Genomic DNA, 23,451 nt, shown 5'->3' on the forward strand with positions numbered 1-23,451 from the left:
ACAGACTTAATAGTTCTGAATTTATTAGAAAGCTTGCTTATCGGAAGTATGTGTATGTTATTGTCATTAATTGCCCTAATGGAGTGGAACTTAGGTGTTATTCCTGCTGTTATTCTGGTCACGACACAAATCACCTCTGAGAAACTGTATAAAAGGACAAAATGTCTTGTAGCACCTCACAAAAAGCTTGCATTTCTCACTGAAGAATCTCCATTCTCAAGGTAAGATACTTTTCAAAATATACCCTCCCAGTATGCTGCTGTTCAAACTATAAATGTCTACTTTATACATAAATGCTTGTGTCTATCTTACTGTATGTGTAATACATGTTTACCTTAAGTGTCTTTGTGTAATAATAAATAGCACAGTTATTTAGAGATGAATCACCCAAAAAAAATCACTTCTGTATTGTAAGTGTAAGACATTTTCCTCAATTCCAGATGTGGCTTTTTTTCTCTTCCTGACTTTCTCTGCCTCTCTCTTCTATTCTTTCCTCCCCTTGTTTAGTTTTGTCACCATGAAGGTAGCATTGTTTGTACTGCTGCTCCTCTGCGTGGCTGGAATGCTGCATGCTGAGGCCTCAGACCAGTCTGGAGAGAACAGGTAAGATTCCCATCCTGCGTTTGAGATGTCTGATCATTTAATGTTGATGTGGAGTCCCCTGCATTATCTAATATCTACATTCCTCTCTCATGTTTGTGTTTATGTCTGCTTGTCAGTCTCACAGAAAATAGACAGGGTTTGGGGAGAAGATATGCTGAGTCAACCATTGCCAGTGACATGAGCAAAATCATGGACTCCATGGTGCAGAAGAATATTGTCAACTTCCTGCTCAACCAGAAGGAGAAAAAGAGCACGTAAGTAAAATTGACCAAAGAGTTTGAAATTACTATAATTGCTACAGTTCAGAACTTGATAAATTGCAGAAACTGAGAGCAAATTCAGTCACTGGCAACGACTATAATCAAATATAAAAAACTGTCATAGGTCTAATGTCACTCCGGTGGAAGATCCAGAGGCTCGCCTGTACAACAATCTCCTGAAAAAGCTTGCACTGTGCATCCGCAGCAAGGGACACAGATCCATGTGAGTTCATTCTGTGAAGATATTAACTTCAATATAAATTGTTGCCAAATTATTTGTTGTGTGAAATTGGCTTTATTATAATGTTTTCCAATTTGTTTCCTCACAACAGGACCCAGTGATGTTTGAAAGAATATCAGCAAATTACCAACATAGGCGAGACAGTAATGTAAAGAGAATCCTGAAGTCAACCACAACATTATGACAATTTAGAGAAAAATGTATGCTTTTTATTTTGTTATGAATCCAGAATGTCTTACCTTTTTCATCAATAATTGCTGAGGGGAAATAAAATTATTGAACTATTAAACAAAGATTGGCATCACTGGGTAGTAATTTCATCTAGCATTTTGCATGAGATAAACATTTCACAAAAGTAACAAATGAAATGGCAAAACATCATGCACAGTAATATTTTCACAAATGTCAAACATTTTCACAAATGTCACACCTTCAAAAATGGGTTCTACTGGTCATATTGAAAGAATAACATGGTCCTTTGCATTTCTTGAGAAGAGGAGGCTTCATAGACCACTAAATAGGCAACAACTAGAACAGAGTTTGCTACTTGGCTTTATTATAATAATTTTTGTCCAACCAGGGGGGTTGGACAAAAATGGGCCTCTGCTCATTATTCTCTTGCGAGGCTCTAGGTGACAGTATTCAACTCTAGATTAATGTGGTCCTCTGTAGCTCAGCTGGTAGAGCACGGCGCTAGTGTGTTCGATCCCCGGGACCACCCATACACAAAAATGTATGCACGCATGACTGTATGTCGCTTTCTCACACCTGTACAGTAGGGGGCGGTGAATGCACCTAAAAGTTGGATGCGATCCACCAACCAAATTCCAAAGAAGAAGAAGAAGCCATGATGCCCTCGTGACAGTCATGGACTTCTTGCTAGATCGAGTCATATGGGTGAGGTTGGGATCAGAATTGTCAATGCGGTTTGAAGTGGGCAGTGGTACTCCTCAGGGAAGTATGGTTACTCAGGTGTTGTTCACCCTGATGATATATTACATATTTAAGGAGTTGGGACAGGGAATGGGTGTGGCCTTGTATGCTGATGATGGGACTGTATGGAAGAGAGGTGGGAATGTGAAATATGTGATGTGGAAGATTGGTCTCTAACATGGGGGTTTAGGAAGTCTGTGGCTAAGTCCTGCTTTATGGTGTTTTCTAGGAGGAAGGTTAAAGATGTTAGGCTGCAAATATAGGGTCAGGATATTGGTAGGGTGTCTGAGTTTAAGTATTTAGGTATGTGGTTTGATAAGAGGCGTACGTGGAAGAGACATGTTGAGTATATTATAATTAAGTATAGGAAGGTGCTGAACCTCATGATGGCAAAGGCAGGTTATGATTGGGGGTTGGATAGACAAACACTGTTGTATATGTACCAGACATTGATCAGGTCATCTTTGGATTATGGGTGCTTTGTATATGGATCGGCAGCCAAAACGGTACTACAGCAGCTGGATAGGATACAGTCAAGGGCCCTGAGATTGTGTGTGGGTGCCTTCAGGACCACACCTGTTGAGGCATTACAGATGGATAGTGGGGAACTGCCACTGAGGATAAGGCGGGGCAAACTTGCATTAGCATACTGGGCGAGGTTGAAAGGGAGTTCAGAAGGACATCCTGTGGTCACAGCAACTGGGGAATGCTGGGAGCGAGGAGGGGGTAAGCAGAGGGCATACGGGTGGACAATCGGGCAGAAGGTGGTAGAATATGGACTGGGGAAGAGAGAGATAGGGCTGGCATTGGGGAACGTTCCTCCTTGGCTGTTTCCAAAACCAAGTGAAGATGTGGACATGATTGAGGGCAGGAGAGAATGGGGTGAGGACGTGAGACGGGGTGTGGAGATACAGTGGGGGAAAAAAGTATTTAGTCAGCCACCAATTGTGCAAGTTCTCCCACTTAAAAAGATGAGAGAGGCCTGTAATTTACATGATAGGTACACGTCAACTATGACAGACAAAATGAGAAGAAAAAAAATCCAGAGAATCACATTGTAGGATTTTTTATGAATTTATTTGCAAATTATGGTGGAAAATAAGTATTTGAAAACCTCAGTTTTATTATGTGTCAATGTATGCAGCAGAGTTGATGGCCATGATTCTAGGTTTGAGATGGGTGGAGGAGGTGAAACCACTCAGAGTGGTGATCTGCTCTGATTCGGCTGCAGTGTTGACTAGTTTGAAGACGGCCAGGTCAGATAGAGGAAACTTGTTTGTGGAGATGACAGTGCTGTTAATGGGATGGGAGTGGTGGTAAGCGTTTCCTGGGTTCCCGCCCATGTGCGTGTGGAGGGTAATGAGAAGACTGATGTGGTGGCTAAGAGTGTTGTGAGGCGAGAGGGGGTAGATATTCAGGTCCCGCTGGGCCGCAAGGAAGTCAAGTCCTTGATCTGGGCAAAGGGGCTTGATCTTTGGCAAAGGGAGTGGGATGCTAGTAGTAACGGGAGGCAATTTTATCGTGTGCAACGGTCAGTTAAGGAAGAGGTGGGGAGTATGGGATGTGGGAGAGAGGAAGTTGTGTGGAGTAGACACACAGGTTTGAATGCCACATTATGGATGCTAGGGAGACATGAAACAGGTCTGTGTGATGAGTGTTTAGTGGAATAAACGGTGGAGCATGTGTTGATATTTTGTGACTTGAGTGACATAGATAGGGAGAAATTGTGTAAAAGGGTTAGAAAGGCTGGACAGGGTTGGGGTTTGGGTGGTGTATTTCGGGGGAGGGAAGTGGTGTCTAGGTCTCTATTTCACTTTCTTAGAGGAACAGGACTAATTAACATAATTTAATGTAGTTAGACTGTGACTGGCCTCACACTCCAGTACAGTAGATGGCGGTGTTTGCACCTTCAAAGTTAAATGCGATCTGCAAATCTAATCCCAAAGAAGAAAAATAAGTTACTTCCGGGTAAAGAAGCCAGGATAGGCAGCTAGCTCTCAAATGTCACAAAGAGTGTGACATTAGTCGATTTCAGAGATGTGTGCATGGAAAGGATTATTGAATAAGTACGGAATGCAAACACCTATCACATGGCTGCAATAGCCAAAAAGCATTTTACGACCTAGCATATTACTTTCACCGTTCAACTGGAAAGTAGCAAGCTAGCTAGCATAACAATAGTAGTGTCATCTTTTTCTAGCTAGTCCTTTTCTGACACCAACCAGATGCATAGGAGAGGAGTAGGTGCAGGAGCTATCGCCAAAAAGAAGCTTGCAGAGGTAATTTGTTTGCCATCATGTAGTCTATAGATGAATGTGCCCATTTACAAAATGTAAATAATCAAGTCATGGCATTGCAGTCATTTTCATTAGAAGCGAGAAATACAAACATCTTAGCCAAAACACTCTATTATTTTCTGTAGGCCAAGTATAAAGAGAGGGGGACAGTTCTAGCTGAGGATCAAATTGTTCAGGTAAGCCCAATAAGTCGTGTGGGTGTGCAAGTGTGTCTACTTTGGAATGCTATTCAATCCATGTAGGTAATCAACCTGCTGCCATTGTAGAAAGCTCTAACCATCATGGTCTTTCAGATGTCAAAACAGCTGGAGACCTTTAAATCTAACCTTGAGGAATTTGCCAGCAAGCACAAACAAGAGATCCGTAAGAGTTCCCAGTTCCGGGTCCAGTTTCAGGAGATGTGTGCCACCATTGGAGTCGACCCACTTGCCTGTGAGGATCACAACTGTGTCTTTTAAATAAGTCGTTTTTTGCTCTAGTAGCCCATTAGATAAGCGCATCCCTTAGTAATTTTTTATGCATGCGGTTCATACATTGTATTTATTCAATGAATTGAAACGCAACCAGTTGAGTGTTTTCTGTGTCCTTGACAGCTGGCAAAGGCTTTTGGTCGGAGATGCTTGGTGTGGGTGACTTCTATTACGAGCTGGGTGTGCAGATCATTGAAGTATGCCTGGCCCTGAAACACAGAAATGGAGGTGAGGCTTCTTTGGAACATAATCAAAGTCATAGCAAAATACTGAATTTGTTATGTGCCTTTCATTTGTGTTTTATCTCTGTTTTAGGACTTATTACCCTGGATGAGCTCCATCATAGAGTGTTGAAGGGAAGGGGGAAATTTGCTCAGGATGTGAGCCAGTGAGTTCCATCAGACAAATATCTGAAATGATCAATTCAATTGTATCTCCTAAGAAATGCAGAAAGTCAACGTTTATGATAATATTTAATACAATAATGCACGCATATTTATTCATCAATTTCATTATGAAGTTGAAATTGTATCTCTATTCTCCGCTCCAGAGATGACTTGGTGCGGGCCATAAAGAAGCTGAAAGCCATGGGGAACGGCTTTGGGATGATTCCTGTTGGAAGCTCTTACCTTGTGCAGTCAGTACCAGCAGAGCTCAACATGGACCACACTGTGGTACTTCAGCTGGCTGAGGTAATCCTTCATTTCACCTCTTGAATCTGTATTGTGTGGCTGCCTGATCAGTTATTAGGCTAAATGACTTGACAAAAATGTCTCAGAATACTGATTGTGAGATTAGAGGGCACTGTTTGATTTTTCTTGTGAGCGATTACCAACATCATGCTTGGGTCCAGAACATGCTACACGGATACTTGCTTTTGCATGAGTCATTTAGAGGACTGCAAATGTGGTGCCAGATGTCATGAATATTTGTTTTTCTGCCAATTTGCAGAAGAAGGGCTACGTTTCAGTGAGTGAGATCAGAGAGTCTCTCAAGTGGGAGCGAGAGCGGGCCTGTCATGTGCTGGTAAGTCTCCTCAGAGGAAATACAAAGCAAAGAGGTTGTTTTGTTTTTATTTTGGCTGTAGAAAGGATGCTACCTAGAAACAGTGTAGGAGGAGGCAGTGTTGTAGTACTCGAGCCCGGTCTTGAGACCACATATTTAGTGTCTTGTCTCTGTGTCGGATACATTTTTACTCGGCCTTGACTCTGTCTCGTCCAATGAGGACTTGTAATTTTTTGCCGAGACCAGCGGAGTGAAAAATTCCTAATTATCAGCTCCCATTCAGTCAGCCCATAAAACCACTTCGCCAGGCCAAATATCCACACTCCTTTCATGACACATAAATATCTTATTTACTCATAACATTCCTGTCCTTTACTATCGTTGAAAAATATCATTAAACTTTGTCGTGCTCGTCAGAATTTCCTTGATTCGGTGGTAGGGAAGAGTGGGGGACATTGTGTGAAATTAGCACGCTCACTATTAGTAAGGGGAGACTTTGGGAAGTTGTAACATATTTTGTCCTATTATCTATTATAGATCTGTCAGGGTTAGCGGCAGGTAGCCTAGTGGTTAAGAGCGTTTGGCCAGTAACCGAAAGGTCGCTGGTTCAGAATCTGCTGTTCTGCCCTTGAGCAGTTATCCCCCAAAAACAACTGCTCCCCGGGCGCCAATTTTTTTTATTTAACCTTTATTTAACCAGGTAAGCCAGTTGAGAACAAGTTCTCATTTACAACTGCGACCTGGCCAAGATAAAGCAAAGCAGTGCAATAAAATCAACAACACAGAGTTATATATGGGGTAAAACAAAACAAAACAAAGTCAAAAATACCATAGAAAATATATATACAGTGTGTGCAAATGTAGCAAGTTATGGAGGTAAGGCAATAAATAGGCCATAGTGCAAAATAATTACAATTAATATTAACACTGGAATGATAGATGTGCAAGAGATGATGTGCAAATAGAGATACTGGGGTGCAAATGAGCAAAATAAATAACAATATGGGGATGAGGTAGTTGAGTGGGCTAATTTCAGAAGGGCTGTGTACAGGTGCAGTGATCGGTAAGGTGCTCTGACAACTGATGCTTAAAGTTAGTGAGGGAGATAAGTCTCCAGCTTCAGAGATTTTTGCAGTTCGTTCCAGTCATTGGCAGCAGAGAACTGGAAGGAATGGCGGCCAAAGGAGGTGTTGGCTTTGGGGATGATCAGTGAGATAAACCTGCTGGAGCGCATACTACGGGTGGGTGTTGCTATGGTGACCAATGAGCTAAAATAAGGCGGAGATTTGCCTAGCAGTGATTTATAGATGGCCTGGAGCCAGTGGGTTTGGCGACGAATATGTAGTGAGGACCAGCCAACAAGAGCGTACAGGTCACAGTAGTGGGTAGTATATATAAATGGATGGCACTGTGATAGACTACATCCAATTTGCTGTGTAGAGTGTTGGAGGCTATTTTGTAAATTACATCGCCAAAGTCAAGGATCGGTAGGATAGTCAGTTTTACGAGGGCATGTTTAGCAGCATGAGTGAAGGAGGCTTTGTTGCGAAATAGGAAGCCGATTCTAGATTTAACTTTGTATTGGAGATGCTTAATGTGAGTCTGGAAGGAGAGTTTACAGTCTAACCAGACACCTAGGTATTTGTAGTTGTCCACATACTCTAGGTCAGACCCGTCGAGAGTGGTGATTCTAGTCGGGTGGGCGGGTGCCAGCAGCGTTCGATTGAAGAGCATGCATTTAGTTTTACTTGTGTTTAAGAGCAGTTAGAGGCTACGGAAGGAGTGTTGTATGGCATTGAAGCTCGTTTGGAGGTTTGTTAACACAGTGTCCAATGATGACATGGACGTCGATTTAAAGCAGACCCCCGCACCTCTCAGAGGGGTTGGGTTAAATGCGGAAGACACATTTAGGTTGAAAGTATTCAGTTATGCAACTGGCTAGGTATCACCTTTTCTTTGTCTATTTGCCCTCGGAATGCATTTTTTCACCACTCTGAATGTCTAAAGAATCCATATGTTCTCCTGAAATATGAACACATTTTGAACTCTTATTATGGTGGCGATTTGACACAATTACAACCATGGTCTTGAATTGGACTCGCATTTTTCGGGTCTTTTTCTCGCCCCCCTCCCGGTCTCAGTCTTGACTCTGTCTCTAATTGCTCTGGTCTTGAATCAGTCTGGCTTTATGTGGTCTTGAACACAACACTGGGAGGAGGATATTTTACAGAGGGAAATTGTTAGCTACACTACTTAGGACTGACAAAGGACCATAGAACCATGGTTCTTGATTCAGTTTAGCTCCCCCACCTATGGAGCCAGAAACCTGCCGAAAGGTTGAACGTAAGTATCGTTAGGATCGAAAGAAAATCCATACATTTAGGTAGCTAATGTAATGGATTTGTTTGCCAGCGCAAGTCTAGATAGCACTAGCTGTATTATGCCTACAACAGTGAAGTTTCAGTCCGCTAGGTGCATCTCTACAGCATGGGCATATCTCTGGTTGACGTGGACATCCCCATGCATGCACCTTATCAAAATATGACTAATTCTATATTGCACCATCCCATTCTCTGGGCTCTGTCTGCAATCATAACTAGTAGTATATACCAGGAATAATGAAACAGAATAATAATAGATGTTTGGTGAATCTATGAATTATGCATGACCACTCCAGTCTTTGCCACTCAAAATATATTTTATTGAATATGTTCATATTTATTTAATCACTCAAAATCTTGCCAAAGCATATTCTGTAGGAGCGGTTAATATGAATTTGTAAATCATTTGACATGATTTATATGAATCAGATCATGAACATATGGACTTTGAAATGAACAAGGGAGAGGTTAAACGTAGGCTGAATCTGGCATAAGATTATTCTCACACTTTACAATAACTCTGTTGCAGTGGTCTTAGGTAGTCTCCGTATAGGCTGTTCCCTCCATCGCGACACTGCTGCCCAGCTGAAGAGCTTGTGATCTCCATGCAGCACCACAGCACCATGCGCCTTCGGAAAAGCACCCCTCAGCCTCAGAAGAGCAGAAGCCCTTGTGGAGGCATGCAGCCATAGAGTCATTATACCCTAATGTAGGCCTATTTGCCTACTAGTCAAATAAACTGCCGAGCACGCATGATTCGTGCAACTCGTCATTCCAACATATTTGAACATTTAATTCATCCTTCATTCAGTTCAGTCTGTATGTCATCCATTCAGTCATTTGTCGGAGTTGCAATAGGAACTAAATCATAGAGAATAGAAGTCTTATCCATTTGTTTATTGAAATCCATGTGTATTCAAAATGATCTAAATTCTCCAAAGTTCTTTTAGCCTATCACTTTAATAATGAAATGTTTAATTTAGACCTATCCAAATAAAAATAGGCCTTCAACTTGTAGGCATTGCAATTTAGTCTATCATTTTGGGTACTGGTGTCTTGAGGACACATTTTTAAACTCCATTTGTGTTTTATAACTGTTATTATTATAGGACTCCCGTTAAAAAGAGACCCTAGCTCACGGGCCTCTAAATATAGCCTCTAAAAAGTTGAAGATGCACGTGCAGAGCATCTTCAACTATTTCGCTCAGGACAGGTTATAGCCAAGACTTAATCAATATTTAGTTTTGTCTCATTTATTACATTTACATTTTAGTCATTTTGCAGACGCTCTTATCCAGAGCGACTTACAGAAGCAATTAGGGTTAAGTGCCTTGCTCAAGGGCACATCGACAGATTTTTCACCTAGTCGGCTCGGGGATTAGAACCAGCGACCTTTCGGTTACTGGCACAACGCTCTTACCCACTAAGCTACCTGCCGCCCATATTTGATATGGATGTAGCCTCTGCGTGATGGGGTTGTGCTACGCAAATGGCTATATCAAGCCTACATACAGAGTTGAATTCACTAATACAACAGTCAAAATGTCTAATATAAGGCCTACAGTCCATGCTCCCAAATACTGGAAAAGGTGTGAATCATTAGGTTACATGATCACCACACTAGCCCCACGCGGCTATAAAAATGTATTATACATTAAATAACACACAACAGCATGGCATATTTAGATAGCAGAATAGGCCTAGCCTAAATCATATTTACTTTCTATTTTGCAGTTCAGGCGGTTATTCTAGACAAGGCTCTTCTGTGTCTTTATCATTCTCACACAAGTCATTTGCTGAAGGCCCAAGCCTATACTACGTCATCTACTGGTATAACATCGTTAATGATTGCAATTCTAAAACAAGCTCTAGACTTTTATTTTGGAAATGACACCGGAAGCTGCAAAGCAACTCTGTCTGGGCTAGAGTTGCTTGATTGACTAGCGAACTTCGACTAGCTACATTCATTTCATGTCCTTTGCAGATGCCACATTACTGACAAAGGTTTGTACGCATAAAAAAAGATATGTAACCGAGTAAATGGAGACGTAAAGTAAGAATTGAACGTGTAAATGTTCATTCATAGTCGTAACAAGTTTTGTACGTTTACATATCTATTTTAACGTTTACGTTTCATGCATGGCTTTTCTTACAATCCTAACAATTTACATATGGATTTTCTTACGATCCTATGGATACGTACGTTCAACCTTTTGGCAAGTATCTGGCCCCGTACCCACCATCCTAACATACACACTCCTTGTTGTCCTAGGAAGACCTGTTGAAAGAGGGCTTGGCGTGGTTGGATTCCCAAGCTTCTGGAGAGCCACAGTATTGGCTGCCAGCCCTCTTCTCTGAGCTGACTTCCCGTGATGTCACACCTGAGGAGGCCAATCAGATGACGCCTTAAGAAAAATAGGATTTTTGGTACGTGGGAAGTCAGGGGGGACATTTTGATGAACAATGTGTCCATGTTGGGAATGTCCTGAATTGTAATGGGGTGTATACGCAATTATTAGGCAAGTTGTATGTTTGAGGATTAATTTTATTATTGAACAACTACAGTGCTCTCGGTCAATCCAAAATGTTAATAAATCTCAAACCTTTCTTTGGAGAATATCTGTGTGCACAATTATTGGGCAACTATTAGTGTGCAGAATTATTATGCAACTAAATGAAAAACGAAAAGTTCCCCATCTCACTTGTTTATTTTCGTCTGTTAAAGTGAGAATAATAAACAAACTCAAAATTTACAAATAAACATTTCTGACATTTCAACAAAAAAAATAATCTGTGACCAATATAGCCACATTTCTTTTCAATAACAGTCATAAGCCTTCCATCCAGGGAGTCAGTCAGTTTTTTGATCTGTTGACGATCAACTTTTTGTGCAGCAGCAACCACAGCCTCCCAGACACTGGTCAGAGAGGTGTACTGTTTAAGAAGGGAACACAAGTTCATGTCATTATTCTTTCATCTTTAAGGCCTTTACTGGCTAGCCACGCAGTGGAGTACTTCGATGCGTGCGATGGAGCATTGTCCTGTATAAAAATCATGGTCTTCTTGAAAGATGCAGACTTTTTCCTATACCACTGCTTGATGAAAGTGTCTTCTAAAAACTGGCAGTAGGTTTGGGAGTTGAGTTTGAGTCCATCTTCAACCCAAAAAGGTCCAACTAACTCATCTTTAATAATACCAGCCCATACCAGTACTCCACCTCCACCTTGCTGCCGTCTGAGTCGAAGTGGAGCTCCGTGCCCGTTACTGATCCAGCCACGGGCCCATCCATCTGGTCCGTCAAGAGTCACTCTCATCTCATCAGTCCATAAAACCTTTGAAATATCTGTCTTCTTGGCCCAGTCTTGACGTTTCAACTTATGTGTCTTGTTCAGTGGTGGTCGGGTTTCAGCCTTCCTTACCTTGGCCATGTCTCTGAGCACTGAACACCTTGTACTTCTGGGCACTCCAGGTAGGTTGCAGTTCTGGAATATGACAGCACTGGAGGATAATGGGTTCCTGGTAGCTTCACGTTTGATTATTCTCAAATCTTTGGCAGTTCATTTGCGTATATTTTTCTCAACACGGTTCTTGCGACCCTGTTGACTAAGTGCAACAAAACTTTTGATAGTTCTGTGATCACGCCCCAAAACTTACAGCTTGGAGTTGGGAAATATGCATAATAATGATGATATGGTCAAAATACTGACTTGCCTAATAATTGTGCACACATTGTATAATTTCAAGGGTAGGTACACATCATCTTGCTTTCCTTCAGTGATTGTGCAGATGAAAACTAGGTTACAAATGTTATGTTTTCTGTGGCAGTTGTCAATCATGGATTTGTTATACATTTTCATTATATTAAATTACCTTTTATTAAAACATCAGAGTAATTCTTTGTATATTGCAGTTCATGATACAAAACAATGTGTACTTCCATGTTAACACAACTGTGAAGAAAACTTTATTTGTTGCTTCCCACATGAATCCCATTTCAACTGTAACATTATCAGAGGGCATCATTTGACCATTAATCATTTGACTATATTATGCAACAGGTTATGTATACATATTATCAGTAGCTTTAAGGGGAGAAAGTCAGTTTAGTGCAATTATCCAAAGTAAACATAGTTCAGCAGAGATTATAACAGAGTAAACATAGGAAACCATTAAATAGCAACGCAATACATTCCTATCACCCAGCAATGGAGGCAAATCTCTATTCCAAGACCAAAATTAAGAATGGACAGTCTTAAGTGCCATCAAACAAATATCTGATATAGTATGACACATTTCAGGCTAAATCAATTAGCTACGGATTTACCAGACATTTAATTCTTAAACCTTATTTTACCAGGTAAGAGGACATTTAGAGTAATGAACAGGGGACTATAAATGTTGGTTTATATATAATGTCCTGGATGGGTTGTTAGCCCATATTTATTTGTCCCCCCCCCCCCCCCTCTTACTAAAATAATTAGTAGAGTATCAGCTTTCTTTAATGAGTAGTCAACTCACAGCAACTCTCCGGGTTGTGAGGAAGTGGCATCTCTACACCTCATGGCTGTAGACGTGGTCTTCATATAAAGCCTGCGCCATTCCATCACAGATAAGGGTGCAGAAGGGGCACACTCTGTGGCTTTGCTCATGCAGCTCCAGCTCATCCTGGGTGATGCCGGGGAAGGATTCATGGCAGTGACGACACGCCAAGGACAACTGTGGGACAGGCACAGGTCTTGAAGTGGTAATAATATTGTATCTTGACTAGATTCAGTTAACCATACTGTAGCACAGAAATGATTGTGGATAGAGCAGTATGAAATCAACCCTTCGATCCCAAATCCCTTGCGTATGTTCTTGTAAATATGTACGCTTTATTAATACCATGTGTACCATAGGAATGACTTTACATACCTCTTCCTCCAGGTTTATAGCAGTGCCTGCAAACAGAATCGTATGTCAGTCATAATTGAACTTGTTATTTTTCAAGGTGTGTCCGTGAGGTACAAGTGGTGTTCATTTTGGAATATTTTAGAGTAGCTGGAGAATTGGGATTACCTGGGGTTTCATATGGGTTCCCAAAGTGGAGAGAGTCATCCAGTGCATCTTGCTGCTGCTCCTGAGTGGGGGTGGGGTACATTGAAGAGCCATACGGGTTGGGATGCTGCATGGGCACTTGAGCAGCCTGGACGTCATCAAATTCCTTGCGAAGTCTTTCAATATCTCTTTTGAGATCCTGACAGACGGAATATATTGGAAAAACCCCAAGGTAAGCGAATGTCCCTGATTTTATTGTAAAGTAAATAATTCAATGACTAGTAAATAGTAGCACAATTCATAGCAGTCACCTGATTTTCTCTGGACAACTCCTCTTTCTCTACTTTAGCGATCTCTGCCATGTTTTCTTTCTCCTCAATGATTCCGTGTAACTCTGAAAGTTGCATCTGAGAGGAGAAAACAGGCAACTTGTGATCAGCCAAGAGAACAAGGTTAGTGTGTTCTCTGTTTATTTCCTCTCACAGGTCAACTAACTTCATAGAACAAACAACATATTGGTTAGCAAAAATCATATTGCTGGATTGGAAAATTCAATAGTATAAGATATTCTCAAAGCACCTCTAGTTTGCTGCTCTTCTGCTTCATCTGATCAGACGTCATGGCCGTGCTCTCCATGCACTCCTTGACCTCCTTCAGTTCCCTTTCTGCTTGCTCTGCACGTTTGCGGGTATTGTTGGAAGCCTGCAGCTCCTTACGCAACTGTGTCCGAGCCTCCTGCAGCTGGCCAAGAAGGGCTTGGTATTGCACCTGGAGAGACACAAGAAGACTACAGTATTACATTGCACAATGGTGTGTAGGGGGAAGGACATGGTTCTTTTAGCAACTTGTTCACGCCTTCAAATCACTGTCCATCATCTGCAGTGGCTGCTGTTCCTGCTCTGACAGGCTTCTGCGTAAGGCCTTGTTCTCAGTCTTCAGGTCCTCTAGATCATGTGTAACACCACACACTCTGTGCAGCGCTGCAGAAAGCTTCTCCTTCTCTTTCTCACTGCTCTGGAGATCCACCTGGAAAGGGTCATGAGGTTCCATTGATTGTTTTTCTCAAATCATTGAATGAATTGGCCAAAAAGTATTTTAAAGAGTGTACATATGTTACAGGTATTCAATCACATTGATTACTCTGCTGAGTTTGCTGACCTGTAGAAGCTGAATATGATCCTTCAGTCTGTGGGACTCCTGCTCAAATTCTTTGAGCCTTGGGCTCAGCCTATTTACACAGACACAGGGGCATGAGGAACCACATTTTGTAAAAAAAAAAAAAAAAGTGTAAAAAAAAAAAAGGGATGATATCATGATATGACTGGAAAGGAATTGGACTAGATAGCTATGTCCCCATGCATTGAATGGATTGCTCCAGATAAGATTGACTCACTGTGCCATCTCCACACTTTGGACCTCAACCTTTCCTTTCAACTCCTCTCGCTCCTTCTTCAGCTGTTTGATCTTGATCAACGCTCGTTCATATTTCTCACAAATAGTCGTCAGAGACTGCAGTCATTTGTGAAAAGAAATAGGAAGTTACATACATGACAAGGAGACTGAGAAAGTGGGAAAAAATGATAGAAGTAGCATTGAAAAAATATGTTGATGGTATACATACAGCTGTCACATGTTTTGACACTAAATTCACCAAATGTTTTTCATGAATAGGGGTCAGAGACTGGAGCCATTCATGGGAAGAAACAGTTAGAAACAAGACAAGGAGAGAGAGAAAGTGGAAAAAATAGGTTATGTTGCAATGAAAAGCATTTATGTTATTCAGCTCTATAGCGTGTAGCCTATAGCTGTCAGATTGGATGCTTTTTTACTGCTACTGAGAATTAGTTGTAGTAGTACTGGTAGTTCTTTAGTATTCCAAAATGGGAAATTGGTTTGCGACAGCTACAGTTGTCAGAGGTTTACATACACCTTAGCCAAATACATTTAAAGTCAGTTTTTCACAATTCCTGACATTTTAATCCTAGTAACAATATCCTGTCTTAGGTCAGTTAGGATCACCACTTTATTTTAAGAATGTGAAATGTCAGAATAATAGTAGAGAGAATGATTTATTTCAGCTTTTATTTCTTTCATCACATTCCCAGTGGGTCAGACATTTACACTCAATTAGTATTTGATAGCATTGCCTTTAAATTGTGGCCACTCCAATACCTTGACTTTGTTGTCCTTAAGCCATTTTGCCACAACTTTGGAAGTATGCTTGGGGTCATTGTCCATTTGGAAGACCCATTTGTGACCAAGCTTTAAATTTCTGACTGATGTCTTGAGATGTTGCTTCAATATATCCACATAATTTTCCTTCCTCATGATGCCATCTACTTTGTGAAGTGCACCAGTCCCTCCTGCAGCAAAGCACCCCCACAGCATGATGCTGCCACCCCTGTGCTTCACGGTTGGGTTGGTGTTAGTCTCCCGAGTGGTGCAGTGGTCTAAGACACTGCATTGCAGTGCTAGCTGTGCCACTAGAGATCCTGGTTCGAATCCAGGCTCTGTCGTAGCCGGCCACGACCGGGAGACCCATGGGGCGGCGCACAATTGGCCCAGCATCGTCCAGGGTAGGGGAGGGAATGGCCGGCAGGGATGTAGCTCAGTTGGTAGAGCATGGCGTTTGCAACGCCAGGGTTGTGGGTTCGATTCCCACGGGTGGCCAGTATGAAAAAAAATAAAAAATGTATGCACTCACTAACTGTAAGTCGCTCTGTATAAGAGCGTCTGCTAAATTACTAAAATGTAAAATGTAAAAATGTGTTCTTCGGCTTGCAAGCAGCCCCCTTTTTCCTCCAAACATAATGATGGTCATTATGGCCAAACAGTTCTATTTTTGTTTCATCGGATATGAGGACATTTCTCCAAAAAGTACGATCTTTGTCCCCATGTGCAGTTGCAAACCGTAGACTGGCTTTCTTATGGCGGTTTTGGAGCCGTGGCTTCTTCCTTGCTGAGCGTCCTTTCAGGTTACGTCGATATAGGACTCGTTTTACTGTGGATGTAGATACTTTTGTACCTGTTTCCTCCAGCATCTTCACAAGGTCCATTGCTGTTGTTCTGGGATTTATTTGCTGGTAGAGCACGGCGCTTGTAACGCCAAGGTAGTGGGTTCGATCCCCGGGACCACCCATACACAAAAATGTATGCACGCATGACTGTAAGTCGCTTTGGATAAAAGCGTCTGCTAAATGGCATATTATTATTATTATTATTATTTGCAGTACTTTCATCTCTAGGAGACAGAACGCGTCTCCTTCCTGAGCGGTATGACGGCTGCATGGTCCCCTGGTGTTTATACTTGCGTACTATTGTTTGTACAGATGAACGTGGTACCTTCAAGCATTTGTAAATTGCTCCCAAGGATGAACCAGACTTGTGGAGGTCTACCATTTTTTTTCTGAGGTCTTGGCTGATTTATTTGGATTTTCCCATGATGTCAAGCAAAGAGGCACTGAGTTTGAAGGTAGGCCTTGAAATACATCCACAGGTACACCTCCAATTGACTCAAATGATATCAATTAGCCTATCAGAAGCTTCTAAAGCCATGACATCATTTTCTGGAATTTCCCAAGCTGTTTAAAGGCACAGTCAACTTAATGTATGTAAACTTCTGACCAACTGGAATTGTGATACAGTGAATTATAAGTGAAATAATCTGTCTGTAAACAATCGTTGGAAAAATTACTTGTCATGCACAAAGTAGATGTCCTAACCGACTTGCCAAAACTATAGTTTGTTAACAAGAAATTTGTGGAGTGGTTGAAAAACGATTTTTAATGAATCCAACCTAAGTGTATGTAAACTTCCGACTTCAACTGTACGTCCTGTCCTCTCTGTGATTCATCCATTGATTTGGCATTCTGTGTCAGTTCTTCATGCTCTCTAGTATTCTGTTGCTGTTGTTCCAGTTTGCTCACTAACTGTACCAGTTCCTCTTTGGATTCCTACATAAACAATATACAATTCATAACCCTCTCAACCTGATTAGGGGCTAGAAAGACAAACGACAACCTCTTGCTGTTGCTCCTTTAGGGCAGAACATTTCTTCTCTTTCTCACTGCTCTGGAGATCCACCTGGAAATGTTATAAAAATCCATGATTTGGATTTTCTGAGTTTCAAATTTTAAAACGCTGTGTGTTATAGGCATTTGTTCACTTTATATTACTTTGCTGGATGTGCAGACCTGTAAAAGCTGAATGTGAGCCTTCAGTCTGTGTGACTCTCGCTCAGATTCTTTGAGCCTTGGGCTCAGCCTGTATACACAGGAGCATAGGGGACCACATCAAGTGACACAATTGTCAAAACATTCCTAAACCAGATGACATCATGAGAGAATATTTGATTTTAATCACTGGAGCGGTATTCTGAAGGGGAGACTATGTTCCCATGCATTGAATGGATTGCTCCAGACAAGATTGACTCACTGTGCCATCTCCACACTTTGGACCTCAACCTTTCCTCTTAACTCCTCTCGCTCTTTCTTTAGCTGTTTGATCTTGATCAACGCTCTTTCATATTTCTCACAAATAGGGGTCAGAGACTGCAGCCATTCATGAAAAGAAATAGCAAGTTAGACAAGACCAGCAAACTGAAATAAGGAAAACTAGTAGAAGTAGCATTGAAAAATATTGATTGTATACATACAGCTGTCACATGTTTTGACACTAAATTCCCCAAATATTTTTCATGAATGGGGGTCAGAGACTGGAGCCATTCATGGGAAGAAAGAGTTAGAAACAAGACAAGGAGACAGAGAAACAAGACATGAATTCAGAGAAAGTGGAAAAAGAGGTTATGATACAATGAAAAGCATTGATGGTTTTTAGATGTATAGTGCATAGCCTACAGCTGTCAGATCAGATCATTTGTTACCACTGAGATACAAAATTCACTCAATAGTAATAGAAGTAGTATTAGTAGTTCTTTAGTAGTCCCAAATGGGAAATTGGTTTGTGACAGTTACCTTCTGTCCTCTCTGTGATTCATCCATTGATTTGGCATTCTGTGTCAGTTCTTCATGCTCTCTAGTATTCTGTTGCTGTTGCTCCAGTTTGCTCACTAACTGTACCAGTTTCTCTGTCGATTCCTACAGAAACAATATACAATTCATAACCCTCTCAACCTGATTAGGGGCCAGAAGTAAGAATGCTTGTGGAAAGAATAGACTTGCAAACAAACCTTGAGGCGGTCAACCTCTTGCTGCTGATCCTTTAAGGCACATGTCAGAGTCTCATTTTGTTCTTTCAGTTGCCCCAACTCCATGGTCAGCTCTTCTTTCTCCCTCTCACTTTGCTCCACCTGTTCCTAGATTCAGAGATGCTTAAATCATGTCCATAACCTCTTAAATTGTTTGGATAGTTCCATTGTCTTACCCATTCACCCTCTGAATGGCACACATACACAATCTATGTCTAAAGGCTTCAAAATCCTTCTTTAACCTGTCTCCTTCCCTTCATCTATACTGATTGAAGTGGATTTAACAGGTGACATCAATAAGGGATCATAGCTTTCACCTGAATTCACCTGGTCAGTCTGTCATGGAAAGAGCAGGTGTTCCTAATGTTTTGTACACTCAGTGTAGTTCCACCCAAGACAAGTTATGTTCAAAAGCATTGATGTTTCAATATGTTGTTTCTTAGTTGTCAGATGGTTTGTGATAACTGTGTTATAGACACAAAACTGACCAAATATTACCTCCTGCCCTCTGTGTGAGTCATCCATTGGTTTAGCGTTCTGTGTCAGTTCTTCATGCTTTCTTGCATTCTGCTGCTTCTCCATGTTCCCGTCTGCCTGGTATAGTTCCTCTTTTGACAGCTGCAGAAATAATGTTACAATTCTGTTACCTCACATTTTTATTCACACACTTGACTAGGCGCTAGAAATGACCAGCTGTTGGAACAAATAACTTGAAAACAAACCTTGAGATGATCAATCTCTTGCTGTTGCTCTTTCAGGGCACTTCTCAGAGTGTCATTTTGCTCTTTCAGTTGCCCCAACTCCATGACCAGCTCTTCTTTCTCCCTCTCACGTTGCTCTACCATTTCCTAGATTCAGAAATGCAAATCATGTACGTACATAACCTCTCCTACGGATAATTTTAGCTAAAATGTTTTTGTGAGGAACATCATCACCTTGAACCAGCCACTAAGCAAGCCAAACAGAGAGTGCTGCATTTTTAAGAAAAGTATTTCAAGCATGGTCTTCAAAACACAATCAATGTTAGAAATGGTGGATTGTATTGTACCTGAGTTGTGATCACCAAGAGGTCATTTTCAAGACTGCAGTCTGTGCTTTGTTCCCCTGGGGTTTTAAAGCAGAAGGGGGTGCTGGCTCCTCTCACTTGGCCATTGCTATCAACATAGCAGAACTGATAGAACTCTGCGTTATCCTTTGGCAAGTAGTATGCTATCAGAATCACAATATAATTGTCAGTGTAATCCCCAGAATAATATTGATCACTTTAATATCAAATAAAAATTTAAAGTTAATACCCTACAGGTATCATCAATAAAAAGTAACCTACACTGAACAAAAATATAAACGCAACATGTAAAGTGTTGGTCATGAGCTGAAATAAAATATCCCAAAAATGTTCCATGTGCACAAAAAGCTTATTTCTCTAAAATGTTGTGCACAAATTTGTTTACATCCCTGTTAGTGAGTTTTTCTCCTTTGCCAAGATAACAACCGCGGACCACGTGTATGACGTCATGTGTGCGAGCAGTTTGCTGATGTCAACGTTGTGAACAGAGTGCCCCGTGGGGGTGGGGTTATGGTATGGGCAGGCATAAGCTACGGACATTAAACACAATTGCATTTTATCGATGGCAATTTGAATGCACAGAGATACCGTGATGAGATCCTGAGGACCATTGTCATGCCATTTCAGCATGATAATGCACGGCCTCATGTCGCAAGGATCTGTACACAATTCCTGGAAGCTGAAAATGTCCCAGTTCTTCCTTGGCCTGCATACTCACCAGAAATGTCACCCATTTGAGCATGTTTGGGATGCTCTGGATCAACGTGTACAACAGCGTGTTCCAGGTCCCACCATTATCCAGCAACTTCGCACAGCCATTGAAGAGGAGTGTCAACATTCCACAGGCCACAATCAACAGCCTGATCAACTCTATGCAAAGGAGATGTGTCACTCTTTATGAGGCAAATGGTGGTCACACCAGATACTGACTGGTTTTCTGATCCACGCCCCTACCTTTTTTTTTTTTTTTAAGACAGATGCAGATCTGTATTCCCAGTCATGTTACTTCCATAGATTAGGGCCTAATGAATTTATTTCAATTGACTGATTTCCTTATGAACTGTAACTCAGTAAAATCTTTGAAATTGTTGCATGTTGTGTTTATATTTTTGTTCAGTATAAATTGATCACAATAATTCATATCAAAGTTCATGTCAGTTGAAAAGTTTGAGGATAAAGTCCACACATGGTCTTACCAGTAAAAAACACTTGTTTTCTGACTGGCTCCTGTCCTATCAGATCCAATGATGGTTCTACCCACACAAATGTGTGATAATCCTTTGTGGTGCTCCAGCCCACCTGCACAATGATACACCAGTTATAACACATTTATGACTGACAACATATAGGGAGGCATTCCAGACTGGATATTTATTGTTTAATATAGGTTATTTACTTTGTGGATTAAACAGATCACTCATGAACAATGTTCCCTCTTAACTGCACAGCTCCCCGGTACTGCCGTGCAGAAGAAATATCAGCAGATGCACAGAAGAACTTCACTCAACTTTCTAGAGTTTCCCCCCCTTAGTTAACACTATCAATGTTTCCCTTTCCTGTGGGAATTGTGATCAAATCAACGTAATATTAGTCACTTTCAATGCAACATACCGAAACAAAACCAATTATGCAAGAGATTTTGTTGTAGGCAGAACACATCGGAGTAGGATTTTATTGCATTGACACTCACGACTCAGCCGTACTCTACACAGACCGGTATGGCATAACCAAACAGAGCTGCAGTAGGACTATATGCAAAAAGACCATTGCCATACATGGATCTGTGCCATTGACTTTGAACTGGACTGTGTTTACAGCATGAGTGGTCGTGAGTAGATGTGCTTGTTTTGAGATCAAAGCGAGAGCTTCATGTAGCCACGTGTGCGCATTTGTTCATATCCTTTGCTAGTTAGTTAGTTATTAGCCCAGTTATAGATACTTTGTAGTCAGCAATGGGGGAGTGATTTGCTTCCTAAAAGAGCACAAAACGTGTACATTTCTAGACATCTTTGAAAAGCAAGTCTGGTAAAGAGCTTTTTTTTTGTCTTAAAGGGGCAGTGTTGTATTCTGAGACAGGCTTGAATAAGATAAGTAGCCAATAGGCAGAGGGTAGCATAATTCGTCTGATTCTCTGTGATAATGGTATGGGAATAATAATGCATTCTATTTTGTAAAGTGGTTTCTTGCATCAAACAACACATTTTCTGTCACCTCCTTGTCTGAAGGACAAGTGGATAAACAGGTTAATGTCAAGCCCTGCATGTACTTTTTTTAAGTAATGGAATGTAGGCCTACATTGAACACCACACATTGACTGCTATTGTAGGATGAATGCTAGAACATGGATTTCCATGTTAAAATGTTATGGGAGGTATTTTATCCATTGTTTTTGATGATAGGCCACTAGTAGGCCTACATTAGGATCAAATAGCCACAGTAGCCTACTTGCCCACTGTCTGAAACTAACTTAAAGCGGGTACAGCCTCAGTGTTCACAGTAAACACGAGCAGGAAGTTGCACAGATATTTCACAACATTCAAGTTTGCACTCAGCAGACATGACATTTGCTCAATGACGACATTTTTTTGAGGAAACATTGCTAATGAATATTCATGACAAAACAGTGTATAATCTCACCTTGAATATCCCCACCCAGTCTCTGGGATTCGGTTGGATGGCTGCTGTCAGAGTGTAGCAGCAAGTCAAGGCAACATTTGATGCATATGAGTTGGGGATTTCCTGAAACAGAACCTGGGAAAAGTTTGTTGACAATTCCATTTTGGCTGCAGTTTCGAGGCTCTCCATTCTGAGTTCTGAAATTGAGAATATAACAAAATGAAAACACATAGGCCAAACATGAGCATAAAACATTTAATGGTTTAAAACTAACAGCAGGTGCAACTTCCATAAACCATAATTTATTTTGTCAATTTAACCCTTATGTATCTTCTCTGGCAGCACACATTGTCGATGGGTCGGTTGTTTATTAGAAGGCCAACAATTTTATATCACATAGAAATTGCATTACACTATTGCGTTGTTTGCAAAACTTAAGTTTCACTTTCATTTAAAATATGTTGTGCAATGTTTATGCTTCCCACCAGAACCTCATATTTAACATAGACCTACTGTTTTCAGAATTATTTGTATTTGATTGTCAAACAATCTAACCCAATAGATTATTCGAGATTGTTTTATTATGTTTGATCAAGCCATAACAAACCATACAAGGCCACAAATAAAACACAGGAGAAAACGAATGTGAAAGTAAACGCAATTCTGTCATTATTACGATCACATTTGTAATGCTGTTTAACAAAAAACATAAGACATTAAATGGTTGAACTTACATGAAGTTTGGACTGCCACTGCTTGTTCAACTCAGCGGTGTCGCAACCATAGATTGTGTATATATAAAGATCGCAACTCAGACGTCAACTCAGAATACTGTCGGATGTATTCATTTCAATTGCGCACAAACATCATCAACCGTAGGGCTATTTGGGAAATGCAGTCTCTCAGGGCGTTGGCCACGACCAATCAGAAGTGAAGTTTGGAGTTTAAAGGGCCAGTCTACTGTCAGCTAGGCTTATACTTAATTTCCCTTTTATCTAGACAATGGAACAAAAATATTCAAAGTGATCAGTAACCTAGATTACTAGCCTAATCATAATAAGATTTCGCAATCTTGTTAGCTTGTATCAAATAGGCCTGAAGATGAAAATAAATGCCACTAGATAATGCCAAAAACAAAACAAAATGTCTGTAACAGTTACATTGTATTATGCTCTGTTACACATGAAAAGGGATATTGTTACAACAACCCGTTTTGATCTTTTTAGGATGCCTATTTTATGGAACTCAACAGTAGACTGACAGATGGGGAGATTTCACAATATGAAATTGGAGATAGCCTCTTCCCTCATTAAAGTGGGATATTGACCTGTCCCCA

General features: G+C 40.9%; 2 protein-coding genes across 6 annotated transcripts; one reads left to right on the forward strand and one right to left on the reverse strand.

Annotated features, from left to right (window-relative positions):
- The first annotated feature begins 3,982 nt into the window (after positions 1-3,982).
- Positions 3,983-12,074, forward strand: LOC311101035 (vacuolar-sorting protein SNF8-like). 3 transcript variants are annotated; one of them, XM_084142050.1, is made up of 8 exons: positions 3,983-4,316; positions 4,460-4,510; positions 4,628-4,766; positions 4,928-5,032; positions 5,120-5,192; positions 5,355-5,496; positions 5,756-5,830; positions 10,463-12,074. In XM_084142050.1, exons 1-8 carry the CDS (start codon positions 4,263-4,265, stop codon positions 10,598-10,600), a joined length of 777 nt encoding a protein of 258 aa, XP_083998176.1. In that variant the 5' UTR covers positions 3,983-4,262; the 3' UTR covers positions 10,601-12,074. The 3 variants fall into 3 exon arrangements, with proteins under 3 accessions (XP_083998176.1, XP_083998177.1, XP_083998178.1); XM_084142051.1 differs by lacking the exon at positions 10,463-12,074 and adding an exon at positions 8,720-9,215; XM_084142052.1 differs by having other exon boundaries at positions 3,995-4,316; positions 10,467-10,558.
- A 47-nt stretch (positions 12,075-12,121) lies between these two features.
- On the reverse strand, positions 12,122-22,992 carry LOC311101034 (uncharacterized protein). Of its 3 annotated transcripts, XM_084142047.1 has the most exons (21): positions 22,850-22,992; positions 22,137-22,312; positions 20,696-20,798; positions 19,482-19,642; positions 19,156-19,281; positions 18,932-19,051; positions 18,416-18,541; positions 18,201-18,323; positions 17,882-17,941; positions 17,662-17,777; positions 17,421-17,490; positions 17,248-17,310; positions 14,849-14,908; positions 14,621-14,736; positions 14,386-14,455; positions 14,083-14,253; positions 13,807-13,995; positions 13,539-13,634; positions 13,249-13,426; positions 13,105-13,130; positions 12,122-12,906 (listed from the first exon to the last, which is right to left on the reverse strand). In XM_084142047.1, the coding sequence occupies exons 2-21, from the start codon at positions 22,302-22,304 to the stop codon at positions 12,742-12,744; spliced, it is 2,307 nt and encodes a 768-aa protein (XP_083998173.1). In that variant the 5' UTR covers positions 22,305-22,312; positions 22,850-22,992; the 3' UTR covers positions 12,122-12,741. The 3 variants fall into 3 exon arrangements, with proteins under 3 accessions (XP_083998173.1, XP_083998174.1, XP_083998175.1); XM_084142048.1 differs by lacking the exon at positions 17,882-17,941; XM_084142049.1 differs by lacking the exons at positions 14,849-14,908; positions 17,248-17,310; positions 17,421-17,490; positions 17,662-17,777; positions 17,882-17,941.
- Positions 22,993-23,451: the final 459 nt, after the last annotated feature.

This window comes from Coregonus lavaretus (assembly GCF_964263955.1).
Source record: "Coregonus lavaretus genome assembly, chromosome: 25".
NCBI lineage: Eukaryota > Metazoa > Chordata > Actinopteri > Salmoniformes > Salmonidae > Coregonus > Coregonus lavaretus.

Excerpts from the sequence above, each read along its gene's own strand:
- LOC311101035 (XM_084142050.1), top strand. The coding sequence starts at position 4,263 with ATGCATAGGAGAGGAGTAGGTGCAGGAGCTATCGCCAAAAAGAAGCTT. Across the intron at positions 5,193-5,354 it reads TTTGCTCAGGATGTGAGCCA|AGATGACTTGGTGCGGGCCA; the intron begins GTGAGTTCCATC and ends TCTCCGCTCCAG. Across the intron at positions 5,497-5,755 it reads TGGTACTTCAGCTGGCTGAG|AAGAAGGGCTACGTTTCAGT; the intron begins GTAATCCTTCAT and ends GCCAATTTGCAG.
- LOC311101034 (XM_084142047.1), bottom strand. The coding sequence starts at position 22,304 with ATGGAGAGCCTCGAAACTGCAGCCAAAATGGAATTGTCAACAAACTTT. Across the intron at positions 14,909-17,247 it reads TAAAGGAGCAACAGCAAGAG|TCTCTGACCCCTATTCATGA; the intron begins GTTGTCGTTTGT and ends GAATGGCTCCAG. Across the intron at positions 13,427-13,538 it reads AGTTGTCCAGAGAAAATCAG|GATCTCAAAAGAGATATTGA; the intron begins GTGACTGCTATG and ends TCCGTCTGTCAG.